Below are 17,047 nucleotides of genomic sequence, written 5' to 3'. Positions count from 1 at the left end.
CTTCACTTCGCGGTGCGAAGTGGTCGTCCGAAGCAGCTAGCCGCAGTTCCTGCACATATCCTGATGATCAGCTTGCGTTTCAGATTGCTCGCACAGGTTCGACCTCGCGTTCCACATTTCCTCGTCGAAGATTCTTTCTGTCCTAACATTTTCAATTCCCTTGCCTTACGCTCTGTTCCCATCGCCATCAGGATACACTGGAAACTTTCAAAGTCGATTTCCCACCGCTTCGCCGACACTCTGCATGGAGATCACTGCACAGCTAAGAGCCGCATCTAGAATAGCCCTGCACCAGTTTACCAACGAGGCGAGAAGCGTGCTTGAAAATGGTCAGCGCGAGACTGTTGCCATCCATCGCGCAGCCAATTACAATTGAACTGGTCAATTTAGCTGGTCAAAATTCAGGAGAACTTCACATTCGCATTTTTCGATGAAATATGATAATTAGACCGCGGATTTTTATATAGAATACAAATTCTCTGCATCAATTGCTTAAAATCGAAACTAAGTAGCAAGTTCGTTCATTGTTTAATCATTTTGGTAGATCGAAAATAATACGTTGACATTTTTCAATTCTTTTAATCTTGCTATTGTTTCAAATTCGGATTACTGAATTTTACCATGAATGAAGAGAATCCGTAGTCTAATGATAATATACATATAGTGATGTATACATATATAAGTATAAATTATTATCGTAATATGCAATTACTTTTTCGTTTTTCAGATTCATATCTGTAACACGAGATCGACCAATCATTTTCAAAACAATAAGTTTATTCTTCATAGGCCTGAATCAAAATCAAAATTATAAAACTGAAATATAATTTTTACATAGACAAGAATTCACTTTTCTATATCGCACTGTTTTAATATGCATATTAACAAAGTTGTTTATGTACCATGAAAAATTCAGTAGCATTAGAGAACAATAAGAAGAAAAAATGAAGACAACGAATAAATAAATAAGTTATTTCACTACTTACCAGCTTCAAATAATTCCATAATTTCAAGTTAATTGAAATTGTTTACAAATTGTTCTATGAATACCGTAAACTAATTTCAAGGTTTTTTCTGCAGGAGATTTTCTCCCGCACCATTTTCCATCATCATTCAATGAAGAATAAGACTTTACGAATCGAGAAAAACTCGGAGCACCGTTCGCAATTCATTTAAGTTTGTCGATCGATAAAAACGATCTTGAATAGAATTTTCGTAAGTGATTTTTGGCCAACCAGATCGACCGGTTCTACCGCGGCGCGTGTTGCACCGACTCCAATTAGCCGCATAACGGCCGAACGCCTTTGTTAGTAGTCCACGGGCGGCCGTCGTAGGACCCGTCGTAGGACCCGGTTAATTGTCCTCGGATGGTCAAAACCGCCGAGGGTCCTTGAGGCGCGTTGAGACCCGGGCCAAGCGAATTTACGATACATTCTGACGCAGTTCCGAGCGCCCCGCCGCAGAACGTGGCCTGCGCGGCGCTGACCGGCCAGAACATCCAGGTCACCTGGAAACCGCCGCCGTCGGACAAAGTTCACGGGGTCGTGCAGGGCTACAAGTTGCTGTACGAGGCCGGCGGCGCGGTCCTGGAGCAGCAGGCCGGCAGGGAGACGAAGATCAGCCACGCGTTGAGCACGGTGCTGCACGGGCTCAGCCCGTACACCAATTACACGGTGCAGGTGCTCGCCTACACCAAGGCCGGGGAGGGTGTCACCAGCAGCCCGGTCTCCTGCACCACCGAAGAAACTGGTAAACTTCTTAGTGGCTCGGGACAAAGAGGAATCGTCGCGGCGCGGTTCTCTCGTTGTCTGTCCGGGACAAGCGGCGACCGGAAGTAAATTCCCGATGGCCGTTTCTCTGGCACCTTGCCGACTTTACGGCGCGCCGTGCTGTTGATGTTTCGATGGGCCAATATGTTTCCGCAATTGTTCGCCGATTCCATGGGGCCGCCTGAAAGGACACGGTCCGCCGTATCGCGGACATCTGGCGCGGCACGGTCGCTGCGGGCTATTGAAATTTCAATGGCTGTCGATATTCGTCTTATTGCCTTCCTTCGGGACCAACGCTTCTCCCCTGTGCGCTCGCAATTAGTCGACATCGTCTCTGCGATCGTTACCGATAGTATACTTCAGCCTTCGGATGGTCTATGCCAGACGTGCGTACTTTATTGTGCAGGCAACTGCACTCGATCCGGAACTGTTCATTGCTCTTTGAGTTGTTCCGAAGTTGGTTCGAGGAGCTGAGTTTAGATGAAACTCCGAGCTGAAACTTTTCGGGAATTTGTTCGTGATTGTAGCGTAGCGGAGCCCGCGGTTTTTGCTGATAACGGAACTGCCGGTTTCCTTAATGTCTTAGACGATATTTTTGGGTTAGCCGTGTTATGCGCCAGTCTGGTGCAGACGGTGCGTTCTGCGCTTTGAACTGTTGTTTAAGTTTTCTTGTTCTTGTTTCCGCGTTGTCGGTTTCGCTGCTATTCCTCGGTTTCGATGAACCGTTATTGTGACGAAATCTATTTCCGATCTGTTACCACTTAAGTAGAATTGTCAACGTCAGGATTCGTCTTTCTAACAGCTGACATCGTAACGATGTCATTTAAAACTGTCATTTAACACGCTGAACATACCGAGCAATAGAATAGCACTGTGTGCACGGTTTCGTGAAACGGACAGGATCCAATATATTTAGATCCATACGGTTTTTAACGTAATAGTCGCTCCAGTATTGTTATTTATACGATCAGCTCTCATGAAAGCGTTTTTATCATTATTATAATTGTAAAATGAGAAACGGATTATTTGACCGTGATAAGTTTAACGTTGAAGAAGTCAAGTTCGCCTTAACATCCTGAATCAATCAAAATTTTGTATGATATTGTTATTATCTCAACTCGTATATTGCGATTCCAGAACCGCCAAGATAATAATATTAATGCTATTTTATGTAAGTCATGCTATTAACTAAACAATGAAATGGCTGTCCCAAAGAATGTACGCTTTTATTATGAAGCAAAAGCATAAACTTTGTGCACCTCGTGAAGTAATGTTCCCTTCATTCTCTTGAATGAAACGCGAGCTGGGGAGAAGTGTTAAGGAGCAGCGGAATAATTACCGAGCCTTTGTTATTCCTTTGAGAAATCATGCTCTCCCATTATATTATAGCTGATTATATAGCTGATACCACACATTCCACGTAGTCCGAGTAAATCTTCGCTGGGAGCAACGAAGGCTATACACAAGTAAGACTCGTGCACGTTGGCAGGGTTGTTTTAAACATGATCATTTATGTATAGGGTTGACTCGTGACCCATGGTTCCTTTCAGACTTTTGTTCCTCTCGATGAGTATTATACGTTGCAATTAAAAAGAGAAATTTTAACCTTTGATCATGATTTTCAAGATCAAGGACAATTTTGCGGTCCATTATTTTAGCGGATCTCCATCGATCCAGAAAGGGTGATTCCTGAGGTCATTTGAAGCAACTTTTTTCTTTGCGAAAATTTTCTCCGAGGCTTCGTTTACGAGTTATTCACGAAAAACACTGACCAATGAGAGGCGAGCTCGACTGGCGCAAGGCGGCCCCCCAGTTCCGCTATTGACCGCCTCGCGTCAGCCGATCTCGCCTCTCATTGGTCAGTGTTTTTCGTTAATAACTCGTAAACAAAGCCGCGGATTGCATTTTCGCTAAGGAAAAAGTTGCTTCAAATGATCTCAGGAATCGCCCCTTTCGAATATTAACATAATTATGGGAAAACCTTGAATAATTTTCAGTGCGACCGATTAGATGCTTTTTCCATCCACGCGGCCTTGTGTTTATTTTCTGATCGTCTCATCGGACGACTGCGTTGACTCCTAATTTAACAGGAGTTCGCGAGCGCGCACTTACATTCGTACGGTGGACAAAACGAGCGACGAAAGTGGCGTTCGCGCACGCCGCTTGAAATTCCGGCCGCGGGGGTGGGGGGAGGGCCACTTGTCGGCCCCGAATCCGGTTGAATCGGACGGCTCCCGGGCCGACGAGCCAGAACGCGACTAAAGGAGTCAATGACAGAAACTTTAACGCGCCTTTGAAGTAACATCGTGCCGCGCGGACCGTGCTCCCGTTTGCCAGCCCGCTTCCGGGGAAACTCTGCCGGCGCGGCGGAGCCGGTTTTCCATTAAACGCAGCTGCAGCCCCGGCAACGGCATTGGCCCCGGGCGCCGAAACTGCGCGAAATGGGTCGCGAATAATTGTATGGTTATCTCGAAATTCATATTAACCCCGCGGCGGTGTTTCGTGACGCACCGTAATCGAAATTCCGAGTACCACAAAGAAAACGTGGAACGATTCGCCTCCTCGTCAACCGAAGGAACGACTATCTTCCCTTTGACCCTCGGACAATGTACGAACTCGGTCGCTGGCGGATCGTGGAAGCGCGCTGGTCGACAGGATTGTAAGTGAACCGCGGATTTTTGGTCCGAGGGAAACATTGTTTGCTTCGTAGAGCACGCAGCGGCTACATTCGTTTCTGTTCGTGACAATTTCAATCGGTCTGAAGTGGTGCAACAGCGTCTTTTAATTCTTTAATTGGTTTCGCTGTTTTGCGTACGGTGCGTTCGCTTCCGTTGTAGAGCGAACAGTCAGGTAAACTGATGAAACACAAAAAGCAATAAAAACATTTGGAGAATTTAGAAACACCGTTGCTCTGTTCTCAACTGATTAACGTGATTAATAAACGATAGTGGCTCGCGGAACTGATCACGCACCGTCTGGAACGGAATAACTTTTTCATCTATTTATTTGATTACTTTCTTATTAATTTATTTTGTTTTATTTTTGTATTTCTTTGGGATGCTAAAGAGATTAGTTTACTAGCCAATGGTTTTAAAAAGTCGTTCCCAAAAATTGCAATTGGTTGAGATGATAAAACATTAAAATGTTATGTTTTTCCAACTTTTCTGTCCGAGCTCCATAACGAAAATTTAATCTCGAAAAAATACAAGTGCTTCGATCCAATTTTAAAAACGTTATTCTGTTCTAAACGGTGTTTGATCAGTAGACTGCGGATCTGTGTGCAAAATATAAATTCTCTGCATTGATTGCAAGATGCACGAACTTAAAAAAAACATTGATTTCCTTTCTCAATAACTTCAACGAGTTGTACATAATACAATAGTATCACTAAATTCTTTAAATATCTCCACGATTTTGATCTACAATTTGATCTACTCATTTTAATCACAAATGTGAGCGATCAATATCGCGAGTCACCGTATATGAGCGTAGCTCTTGTATCTCGTAATTAGTGCAGACAATTTTCATGTTGCACCCCACTATCGCCGAAAATAGTATCGTACTCCATATTATTGAAAAAAAAGTGTTTAAAATATTCACATTGTTGATGCACAGATTTTAATACAGATCTTTCACGCGATTCCGAGTCAAATGCCCCGAAACAATATTGGCCAACCGAAAATCGATGCTTCCATTTCAGAAGAGCTTTAAATGTCCTTCTTTTCGGGATCTAAACGATGCTAAACGGTGCATCAATACCAACGTGCGTCACTCGACCAACTTCGCTGAAACAGAAAAGATATTTCCCGAGTTTGTTGTTACGGTCTGCTTTTACTTTTGGTAAACGTCCTACTTTCGCGGCGTGCTTCTGCAATCGATTCCATGTAAGAAAAGCTTCCGAGTAGTTTATTTATAACAACTCTTGGGAAATACTGGGGTTTTCATTTCTTATTTACCTTCGCGGTACGACGTACATACATTGAACTCGACGTTTAAACGCGCACGATTGTTTCTCTACTTTCGCGCAATTGATTCCTCTGTTTATTCGTTAACCAGTCTAGATCTACTTTTTGCTGTTTTCCAGTCAGCGACGTTAATAATCACGAGAGCGCGTCGTTTACGCTTCGTCTGTTGGCACCCTTTTCAAAAGCAGCAGCTGGCCTTCGCGAGATCCGTGCTCTGTTCTTGCATAGAGCATTCGCAGGCATTTTCTTAAATCTCCCGAACAATACGGGCAAACGGACCCCCGGTGAGCTGTATCTACCGATGTGGAGGCTCGAATTGGACCACTCGAACAAACCTCTCCGATCGATACTCCGTTCTCTCGTTTGTATGTTACCTAGATACGCGCCAGTAGACAAAAATTAACAAAGAGAATTCTTTGAGCGATACGTTTCGCGGGCGACAAATGATCAAACGTCGTAGACCACGGATCAATGTTCTGCATAATTCATGACCGACCTGCAACGTCTCATCTCCTTAACTCGCTATAAGGCCACTTAAGGAACCACTGACACACTTTACAATTGATTGGTTTGCGGTAATAAGGCGGAAGCTCCGCGTTGTATACATTTCCGTACGTATTTGGTCTAGATTTTGTCGTGCAGAGTGTTCTACATGGAGCAGGCCGTCCATAATTATTTCTCGTGTTCGAAAATGATTGCTGAACCCAAGTTCCTCGAATATCGGACGATCATTGCGAATTCATAGAATAAAGAAGGAACATTAGAATCACTATTTTGTAAAACTAGAGTTTCACTTGGGGTAAAACTAAGTTGGCTCTAAGTAATTAGTTCGGTGGTACACAATCAATTGACCGGTTTCACGTATAGTAATTATACAAATACAATTATACAATAATTATACAAATCATAAAAACGCTTTCACAGGAAATGATTGGACAATTTACATTACTCGCGCAAGTACTACAACGAAATCTCCGTAAAATCTGAACGAATCGTATCTTCTAACTTTCATCGGGCAATGCGCATCAGTTATTCTTCTACGTTACACGTTCCACGTGAAAAAAGGAAGAAAACGAAGGAAAACATCACCGGTACTGCAATCGATTGCAATGGTTAAAACGTCAAGCAACCCACAAGTTCCGTACGCGGCGTAAAAGTTGACTGCGGATTTGAAAAGTTTCGGAAATATCGGTCAACAATAAATTCACGGTCGACTTTTAATCCCTCATTGTTGCTCGAGTTGCTTCCCCGGTCCCGGCAGCCCGTTCAATTACCCCGCAACAACGGGCGGCCATATTACGGCGAGAGCTGACCATTTGTTTCCCACCGACTGAATCCGGAACGGGTCAGCGAGACGCGACAGTGCGGTCGGAAAGTTTTGATCACTAGAAAATAACAACGGTGGCGAGAACCGTATCAACGTACTGCATCAACGCAAGAACAACGCTCGCGTCTCGGCCGGGGACGTTTCTCGTGCGTTCCGGAGCAGACGTTCCGTCATGACGGTACCGTTTCTGACCGTAGTTCCGGACGCGCCGGAGCGTGTGAAAGCAGTAACCAGCAACGAGGACGCGGTGGTGATATCCTGGCTGCCGCCGCGGCGGCCGAACGGCATCCTCACCCAGTACACCGTTTACATCCGCGTGTTGGACCAGGGCCAGGAGATGAAGATCACCAGGAGCATACTGACCGCGCAGAATTTGCAACACGAGGCGACCGGCTTGAAGCAGCGCGAGTCCTACGAAGCCTGGGTTACGGCATCGACCAAAGTGGGGCAAGGACCTAGCACCCCGGTCATCAAACTGCAGCTGAGCAATACCGGTAAGCTGGCAAACTGGGATCCGATCAACTTCGATACGCGAACCGATGGCGAAAATTATTCGAACACCCTTCAATACGCATTCATTTCTCGAAAACCTAAATGACTTGAATCTTCTTCATTGTTAACCCTTTGGCACTCGATTTGGCACCACTAAAATTGTTACATCACGTTTCAAGATAATTTTTATATTATCAAAGTTTAGATATAAAAAATTGTTGAAAGTCTAACTGTCGTATGAGCCACAAGACTAAATTTCATATGTATAAAATGCACTTTGTCGTGTAAAATGGAAATACCGTAAGTCAAAAAAATTAATTTAGATTTACAGTTAAAATGGCTTCGAGTGCAAAGGGTTAAAGCGATCAGTTTACCAATTTTATTCAGTTTACTAAATTTATCAGATGACTACAATAGCCTTTTCCTTAATTTTGCTCGAAATGCCGAAACAGAATAAAAATCTGCGATTTTCATGATCTTCAGTTGTTTGTATCAACGTCGACCAATTTTAATACAACGCGTATACGGTAATTGTATATGAATAAAATTCTTTAAAAATATATAATACGTGTGAGTATATATATAGAGTGTATATAATACAGGGTGAGTCACAAATTAGTCCCCACGATTTCTCAGCCCTTTGCGATGGTCTGACAAAAAGATGTTTCTATCTAAGTTATTTAGTATGTAATCGACAAGAAATCGCAACTGTTTCAAATTCAAGAACAAATTGATTTTCGATCAAAAACAAGGTCAATATTTTTGTAATCTAGATCCGTAACCTGCTTGTAGTGCATTCGATCCCACATCCGCCGACAACAGCTCGCGAAACTATCGTTTGCCACCGGGAACATTTCCTCGCAGCGTGGCCCTCTGCCCGCGGGATTCATTCGAGTTCGAGTTGCGCGTAGTTCGATGCGAAAACCGAGCCAATGAACACGGTAGCTTTATGAAAAATTCCGAGCCAGGTCCCCGGGAGATCAGCGCGTGATCGCCGCCGGCGTAATTTTCCCGCCGCCGTTTTTTCTTCATTATCCGCCGCCTCGAGCTCGCCTGGGAAAAGCCCTCCGAGTCTCGCGATCCCCGCTGGCAGATCCGCGAGCAGATTCGCGAGCAGGTCCGCGGTCACGTCCGCGTTCCTTTCGCATTCAGGAGACGCCTAATCGACGCGTCGTTCGCGTTTAACTTGCGACGACGACGAAGTTCGCGGCTCGTTCGAGCTCGGATCACTGGGCCACCGTAACTGGGAATTGCAGCCGAGTTTCCGATTACCTTTGCTCCGGCTCCGGAATTATGCATTTGAATCGCGACTGTTGCGAGCGTTGCCGCCGCGCCGAAAGTATCGCCGGTTATTGAAACGGCGGCCGGTAACAATCGAAGCGGCGCCGAAAACGTAACCGAGAAAAAGAAGAATTTCCGGTGACGGCGCGGCGAGGTTCGAGGGCCCCGCGGAGTTCCGCCGCGGAGCCGTGAACTTTCGTTAACTGAACTCAAACACGGGTCACGGCTGCCGGGAAGTTTAACGAAGAGCAAGAATAACCGGGACGTTTAATTAGTTCCAGCGGCTATAATATCGTTCGGAGTGGCACTCATGGTGCCGTGGAGGGTCGACGTCAATATGACCTGCCTGGCCGTCGGCAATCCGCGGCCAACCGTCGAGTGGCGACGCGGCGACCTCAAGCTGCAGAAGTAAGTGATGTAACGAACCGTCGAATAGGATCCGGTCTTATCGTGGATTTCCCGCAGATCCGACGTCGGCCCGGATAACACGCTCACGCTGAGGAACGTGCAGAGAACCCACGAGGGCAAGTATTTCTGCCACGTGAAGAATCCGCTCGGGTCCGACGAGATCACATACACCCTGCAAGTCCAAGGTATGTAGAACCGGGAACGGGTAACGGAGCTTCTTTGACTCGGATGCGCGCCACAATTGCTACACCTCCCGCGAGCTATTTCTAATTAGTTCTAATAGGTTCTAATTAGTTCGGATGCGTCTGCGTCCTAGATATTCCGATAGCTTCGTGCGGCTTTCGCTGTAACTCCTGCAGCGCTCGAGTCTCCTTATTTCGTTCGGTAAACTCGTATTCCGTTTGAAACGTGTACCGTCGCGCAAGATGCTGGACCGTTTTCAGTAGAATGCAGCTGACAATGGTTGACGACGGTTCTCGGCTTTGTGCGTCGAGTTTTCTAGACATATTTTCGGAGATTCTCCTTGGGTGACCTGACGGTCTTTTTTTATTATTCCTAGCGTAAAAAATGAGGTATCTAATTCAACTGTCGAAAATTGAATAATTAAGATTAGTTAATTATCGCTTAATTGAATCGTCAGATTTAAGTCTTTGGGGCACAGGATTTCAGAAAATAAAATAGGCCCATGCTGCACAGAAATTTTATTGCGATTTAAATTAAATTAAATCGGTATCGCATAATGTAAAAACATAAAGAAATAATAATAATTCAATTCGATTTGTTGTTATAGGGTGGGACTCGAATAGTCCCACCGTGCCACATGGGTTCATGTGGAGCACAGGGCTAATAGACGATTTATGTAAACTTCGTACGTGGTTTATATTATAATATACGTTTTTATAAAGAAGTGTAACTAAAAATGTCTCCTAAAAATATTTTTATAATATCAGAAACCGTAAAAGAAACAACCAGAAACCAGTCATTTTGTCCGGTATTTCGAGTTATTAAGTGCGCTCGGTCAAAATAACCCGATAATCGCAGTACGAGGGTTAAGGACACGAAAGCTGATCGCGAGGTTTATTATGCAGTCAGGAGGGGGTTGTGGTAACTTATCGGGAGCCAGCTGGCTACTATATTGGCCCGAAGTACGAACTATTTAGCGTGCATGTGTAATTTTGGAAAACTTCCTATACATATATGCCGCGCCTCGCAGGACCGAACTGAAACGTGATAGTAATCGGGATTAAACTTGGAAACATCGCGGATTATGTGAGTTGTGGATACGCTTAATTTTGCGGAAAAAGGATCGAAGTTCGCTGGCCTTCGAAAAGTTCAATATTATCGCTACTCGAACGAACAATTGTGTTCGCTTTAACGCATTCGTTGGGATGGCCTCGTCAATGAGTCGCGACGCTGGCAATGCTTTTTTAACCCTCTAATATCAGAACGAAATAATTCATCGAAATATCTGGGGAGTAATTTCTCGGTAATTTCTCTCGGAAATGTTCGGAAGTCGGAATTGAAAGCGGCAGATCCGAGAGTACTAAGTCGCGATTCTTCGAGCCTCGCGGCTCGTTTTTATGGAAACTCGGGGCAGCCGACATAAAAAGGCAGCGGCCAGCGTGCCGGTGTAATGAATAAGAATTAATATGAATACATAGTAATGCTAGAATGAAAATGATGACTTAACTTTTTTATTTCTAATTCTTTGTCGCGATTCGAAGGCAATTCGGAGGCTACGTGCCACGATTCGAAGGCATTTCGAAGACCATACGATACGATTCGAAGGCATTTCGGAGACCATACGATACGATTCGAAGGCATTTCGGAGACCATACGATACGATTCGAAGGCAATTCGGAGGTCATATGCCACGATTCGACGGTCACGTACCTAGTACGTACACAAACAAACCATTTTGTATTGTCTTCCGGGGAATTCCCGTCGCATGCCCTATCACACGCTCGACCGACTCCGTCGACCCTTCGCATAGACGTAGCAATAAATTACATAGGCATAAGGAAATTACACAGGGAAATTCGCAGCATCCCGAAATTTGGCATTCCCGGGAGAAATTACTGTATGTCGCAAAGATTACTACGTATTTAACACTATATTTTCAAAACACTAACAGCGGCTATTTTACGTTGCTTCGTAAAAATAACAAGCACGTATTTATTCAGATTTTTAGCGATTATAATCATAATATAATATAACATCGATTATTCGATCCTCCAATATCAGAGTTATCCATTATGCAACTATTTTTTCACGTAATCGGCTCAATCTAAGGGAACGCGTATACAAAGCGATTTGCTGCATAAATTAATGATGACGAAACCTGACAGAGGAATTAAATAACCGTTTTAATAATCGAATATTTATATCGCTCTACGTAGCCCGAACAAACGAGCCGTATGTTTTTAATGAAACAAATTTATTCAATAAATCCCGCATAAATGCATCTTTATAATTTTAATCACGGTAAATATTAAAACATTTTAATCCGGTCAGAATGACGAGTTCTGTATAACTAGTGTTAAAAGCGCCACTACGAAATTATCCAAGTATAGTTATTCCCGCCAAATTTCGTGCGATGATTAAGGGATGTGACAAAGTATAGATGCAATGGCAATAACATATTCGATTTAAATATAATACATATAAATTATTCTTGACGTCACACAGTAAACCGTCAAGAAATTTACTCATAATTCCACGAGGGAATTGATTGTAAATGCTCTAGGTCAATAAAAAAAAAAGAAAGAAATATGCATAAAATGCAGCAGGTCATATAAAATGGAAATACTGCAGGTCGGAAGATGCATTTTAGATTTCCAGTTAAAATGGCCCCGACTGCAGAGGATTAAATGATAAAATGTGATCCTTTTTTTCGGCTTATTTCTCCACGTAGAATCGCCCCCGGCCCCGGTTGTACCGCGATTTTTCGGTGCAACCTGTATGACAGTTCGGAACGGACATTTCCGCAGCCTTTTCAATCCCTGCTTTCACGCCTAAGTCGGGCCGGGGCGCGTTCGCTTCGTTAAAAGTTATTGGAAACCATTTTCCGGCTCGCCGGACGCCGCATTATTTTCCCGGCGAGTAATTCGAACGTACGCAAAGAACGCGGGGCGAATGCGTGCGCAGAACGCACTTCGTTATCCGGGACGTCGCGCGAATTCACACGGACGAACGACCGCTGACGTATGCGACACGATCCCGCGATCCGCATGCATACGTGACTGCCGTCGAATCGGGAAAAATCCCGAGGAATACGCCGGCCAAGTTCGACGTGGAATCCTCTGTTCGACGACCGCGATTCCTTTGGCATGGAAATCGAACGGGATTTGAAAATCCGAGCGGCGAACCAAGAATTCCAATCCCCGTGAATTATGAATTTCAAGGATTTTACTAAACCATGCAATTTAATGCTGCCGGCGTCGATGCTCCGCTGCTTAAGAATGCTTTCGATATCTCTCGAGCCGCTGCGAGCTTTCGATCCGGTGCTGGACGTTTTTATGTCGGACAAGACGCCGATCGTTCGCCGCTCGTTCCGCTTGCTTCGCTAAATAAGCATTGTTTGAGCTGAGTGTAAGAAACTGAACTGAGATGAAAGTATTTTATAAAAATATTAACCCTAGAAAGATAACCATATGACAACGTACGTAAAAGATAACCATACGCTTCAGAGGCGCATGCTTTTCTAAGGCGTCAATTTTATACTAACAATGGATATTTATTTAAGTTAATCTAGTCATTTTAAAGGTTTGGCATTATTGTAAAAATAAAATGCATTTATATTATATTTTTTTATATTTTAAGTAATTTTAAACTTAAATCACTAGACCTCTATGAAAAATTAACAAAAATCAACAGTCTTCGCAGGCGCCTCTGCGACGTAGGTTATCTTTCTCGGGTTAAGATCGAATTTATCTAAATGTTCAACCATTTTTATAACAATGTGTGGCCGATTATAGAAATGTACTGCTCAAGTGGATGACAACATAGAAAAATCTTGTATAAAAGTTGCTCAACTTTGACCGGTGATAACTCCGCGAAAAGTGATTGCAGGGCGATGATTCTTGTTTTAAGTTAAAGCTCGAAACCTCTACTTTAAGACAGTATGTCTCGATTTTAAGTTCGGTGCACCCTCGCCACTGTAATCCTTCAAATGTGAGGCCACGTTTGTCAAATTGGAAATTGCAAGTTTGACGAAGCGCACGGCCTTTGTCAAATTTTTATCGGAGATGCCGATTGCAGCCGAACGAAGTTAGATCCCTTCCCTCGAATTTAAAAGAAAAAGGAACGTGAATGCGATTTTCTTCGCAAGGCCGTAACACCGTTAAACACGAATATTATTCCGTTAAGTTGGAATAAGCTTCTCTTCTTCTCGCCGCAATATTTAAGCGTTCGAGTAAACGTAGGCACACGATAAATACAAATTTCCTTCTTCTCAGAAATGATTACTATCGAAAAACTTCTTAGTCATCGTAATTGTGAAGACGTTAACGCGAATTATCATGCCGCGCGATTAATCATGCACTCGGACGTTCCCAAACACTCGAGGTCGCCGCTCTAATTGACGAACTTTGCGCAGTGCCGCCCACGCCACCGACTTTGCTGGCTACCGGCACGACAACCGACGCCGTGCAGCTGCAATGGAAGCAGGGCGACAATGGCGGCGCCCCGATAAAGGGATTCCTGCTGGCTTATCGCCGCGAGTTCTCCGAATGGGAGGAGGTGATGCTGGATCGCAAAGCGGCCACCCACTTGCTGGAAGGGCTGCAGTGCGGGACCAGGTATCAGTTTACCCTGGCAGCCTTCAACCGTATTGGCAGCGGAAGTGCCAGCAAAATCGAGACCGCTAAGACAAACGGGACCAAGCCGATCGCACCCACGAAGCATCAGCTGGTCAGGGTCAACCAGACGTTCGTCACTTTGGAGCTGGCGTCATGGCAGGACGGCGGATGCCCTTTGCTGTACTTCGTCGTCGAGTATCGCAGGCTTCCCGGTGATTGGTTGCTAGGTAAGGACGTCGCGCAGTTGTCTAAAACGTTGACAAAACATCTTGAAAAATCTTTATATTATTTATATTATATTATTATATTATATTATATTATATTATACTATATTATATTATATTATACTATATTATATTATATTATATTATATTATATTATATTATATTATATTATATTATATTATATTATATTATATTATACTATATTATATTATATTATATTATATTATATTATATTATATTATACTATATTATATTATATTATATTATATTATATTATATTATATTATATTATATTATATTATATTATATTATATTATATTATATTATTTATATTATTCGAAATGACAAGTAAGTTTAATTATTTGTTATTCGCGGATAAGGTTAATTAAGTTCCTCGTCGTTCACGAATAAGAGATAAATTTAATTTGTTCGTTATCTGACATTTTCGAATGAAATGATAATCTGCATATTCTTAAGGATACATAGGTAAATATAATACATAAAAATGATTAGTGATTTTAAACATTTTTCTATGCGCGTTACAATTACAATTTAATTTATTGTATACAATGTCGCTGTTAAAAATCATATGAATTAGATTTTGCTCAAAATTAAGCTGTTTCGGAAGAATTTCGCGTTGTCATTCGAGGCCGTCCGAAATAAATCTCACGGATTCGAACTGTTACATTAACACCGATCGTGATCTATGATTCCATTCCAGTGTCGAACAACGTACCGCCGCAGTCAAGATTTCCAATCGTGGATCTGGAAAGTGGTACTAAATATGAGCTACGCGTGACGGCTTACAACAACGCCGGGTCCACGCAAGCTGAATACCTGTTCACCACCCAGTCGACGAACACTGGTAATCGAATGTATAACGAGGCCCCGCCGGAAACGGAGGAGTCCTCCCTGTTTTTCGATGCGCACGTACTAGCGCCGAGCGTGATCTCGCTCCTGGTCGTGTTCCTGGCTGTGGCTGGCATCTGCTTTTGCCTGAAAATACGTAAGTTCCAAATCTACTCGCGCCATACGCCATACCTGAGCAATGGCTCGGTCTAATATACACAGTACGAAATGCATGAGTTCTTCGGTAATCGCGACGTATTCCGCATGAAACAGAGACGATCTTCACGATCTTCAAACGTGTGCAAATCATTGTGCCACTCGAGGGTTAAATACGAAATGTAGTCACGGAAGATCAGCGTTTCGAGAGGCTGATTCATTCAACCCCTTGCAGTACGATTTCTTTCGTAGCTTCGTTGATTAGCGCTAGTTAATACTTGATGCACTGGAAATATTTTCTTATGGTTCTAATAATATAGAAAAATTGTTCGAAAACTAGGATAAACGGATCCATAATTCAGAAAATTGTACAAAGTAACAAGTTCTTTCGAAATTGTCATTTAAATGAAAATCGTCGAGCTTCTCTTGCACACGGTTCAGTCACCGAAAATTATTATTATTTTAATTAATATTTAATCAGTATAATATAAATTAATATAATATAATTAATATATATATTATATTGATTATACATTATATATACAATATAATATACAATACAATAATACAAATATATATTTATAATATATAATTATAATATATATATAATAATAATAATATATAATTATAATATTATATATATAATTTATAATATATATTTATAATATATATATAATATTTTAATTAATATTATAAGCTTCCGATAAATGAAGTGCTGATAACATCTCTGGTAGACTGAGACAATTTTTATTTCCCGTGTGTCTGTATCTACTTTCGTACAATTTTACATCGATCGAGAAAAAACAGACAACGTTCATATTCACTAAATTACTTATAAAACCTTCGACTTAAATCTGACTCACGGTTCACGGGTCGATTATATAAAGTGTTGGCAGTACTGAAAATGACCGCAGAACAAAATGAATCATGACCCAACCAATGTTAACAATAATTACATAAACAGCAACGTGAAGGATCTGCTTGAGGAATTTCTTGAAAAAAATCGCAATTCATAGACGCGTTCATTATTTATCAATTTTTCAACGGAATTGAAACTTGTAGCTTGAACGACAAGAGTCTAAACCCGGCCATTTTCACGTCGAACTCCCCGGACAGAAGACATCCTCTCGAGATCGAGCGAGCAGCCGTTAGCAGATTAAAAGCCATTGTAGAACTGTCGGAACAAGCGACGCGAATCGAACCCGGATATTTTCTGCGGAATTTTCTTTATCTCGAGACACGGTCCGAGCTGTCACAGCGCGGAGCGTGTTAAAGCCTGCGCTGGACGGCGGGGACGGTCCTCGGGTTCGCGAACACCGGGTACACGGAGCGTAGCCGAGACAGTTGACGCGGACACGGTCAAAGTTAGCGAGTCGGAGGATCGATCAGCCGGGGAACACACGCACCAGCGATCGATCGCGGTCGAAATTCAGCGGGACAAGTCTAAACGGCTGATCGAAGCCCCGAACCGACGACGTGTCGCCGACGTTCCGGGCGTGTAGATAGGATTTCACCGGCAACGGCAATTTGCATTAAGCCAGAAGGGCGTGACGGCACCGCGCTCGTGCTACTTGTCGTTATTGAGTAGCTAAACGTCGCAGGATTGTACTCCAATTACGAGAACTGCCACGGGAGAGCCTTCGGTGAGCGTGATATCGCCGCTCAAGGGGAGAAAATTGATACCCGCCATTCGATCTGCCGTTCTCCTTCTTTCCCAACCCCTTTCTTTCCCAGCCCCTTTCCCCTCCGCGTACAGAACGAACGTACAGTGCTGGAC

The 17,047-nt window shown here is 43.1% G+C and overlaps 1 protein-coding gene across 2 annotated transcripts in view; it reads left to right on the top strand.

Moving 5' to 3' along the window:
- LOC117229429 (cell adhesion molecule Dscam2) overlaps positions 1-17,047 on the top strand; it is a 353,961-nt gene that overhangs the window by 327,995 nt on the left and 8,919 nt on the right. For both annotated transcript variants that reach the window (XM_033485864.2, XM_033485865.2), the window contains exons 19-24: positions 1,444-1,749; positions 7,259-7,555; positions 9,110-9,242; positions 9,300-9,427; positions 13,840-14,268; positions 14,987-15,271. In XM_033485864.2, the coding sequence (XP_033341755.2) occupies positions 1,444-1,749; positions 7,259-7,555; positions 9,110-9,242; positions 9,300-9,427; positions 13,840-14,268; positions 14,987-15,271 (1,578 nt within the window). The remainder of the gene's footprint in view (positions 1-1,443; positions 1,750-7,258; positions 7,556-9,109; positions 9,243-9,299; positions 9,428-13,839; positions 14,269-14,986; positions 15,272-17,047) is intronic.

This window comes from Megalopta genalis, chromosome 3 (genome assembly GCF_051020955.1).
Source record: "Megalopta genalis isolate 19385.01 chromosome 3, iyMegGena1_principal, whole genome shotgun sequence".
Lineage (NCBI taxonomy): Eukaryota > Metazoa > Arthropoda > Insecta > Hymenoptera > Halictidae > Megalopta > Megalopta genalis.
Note: the sequence above shows the minus strand (reverse complement) of the source record. Positions and strands in the feature narration are given on the sequence as shown.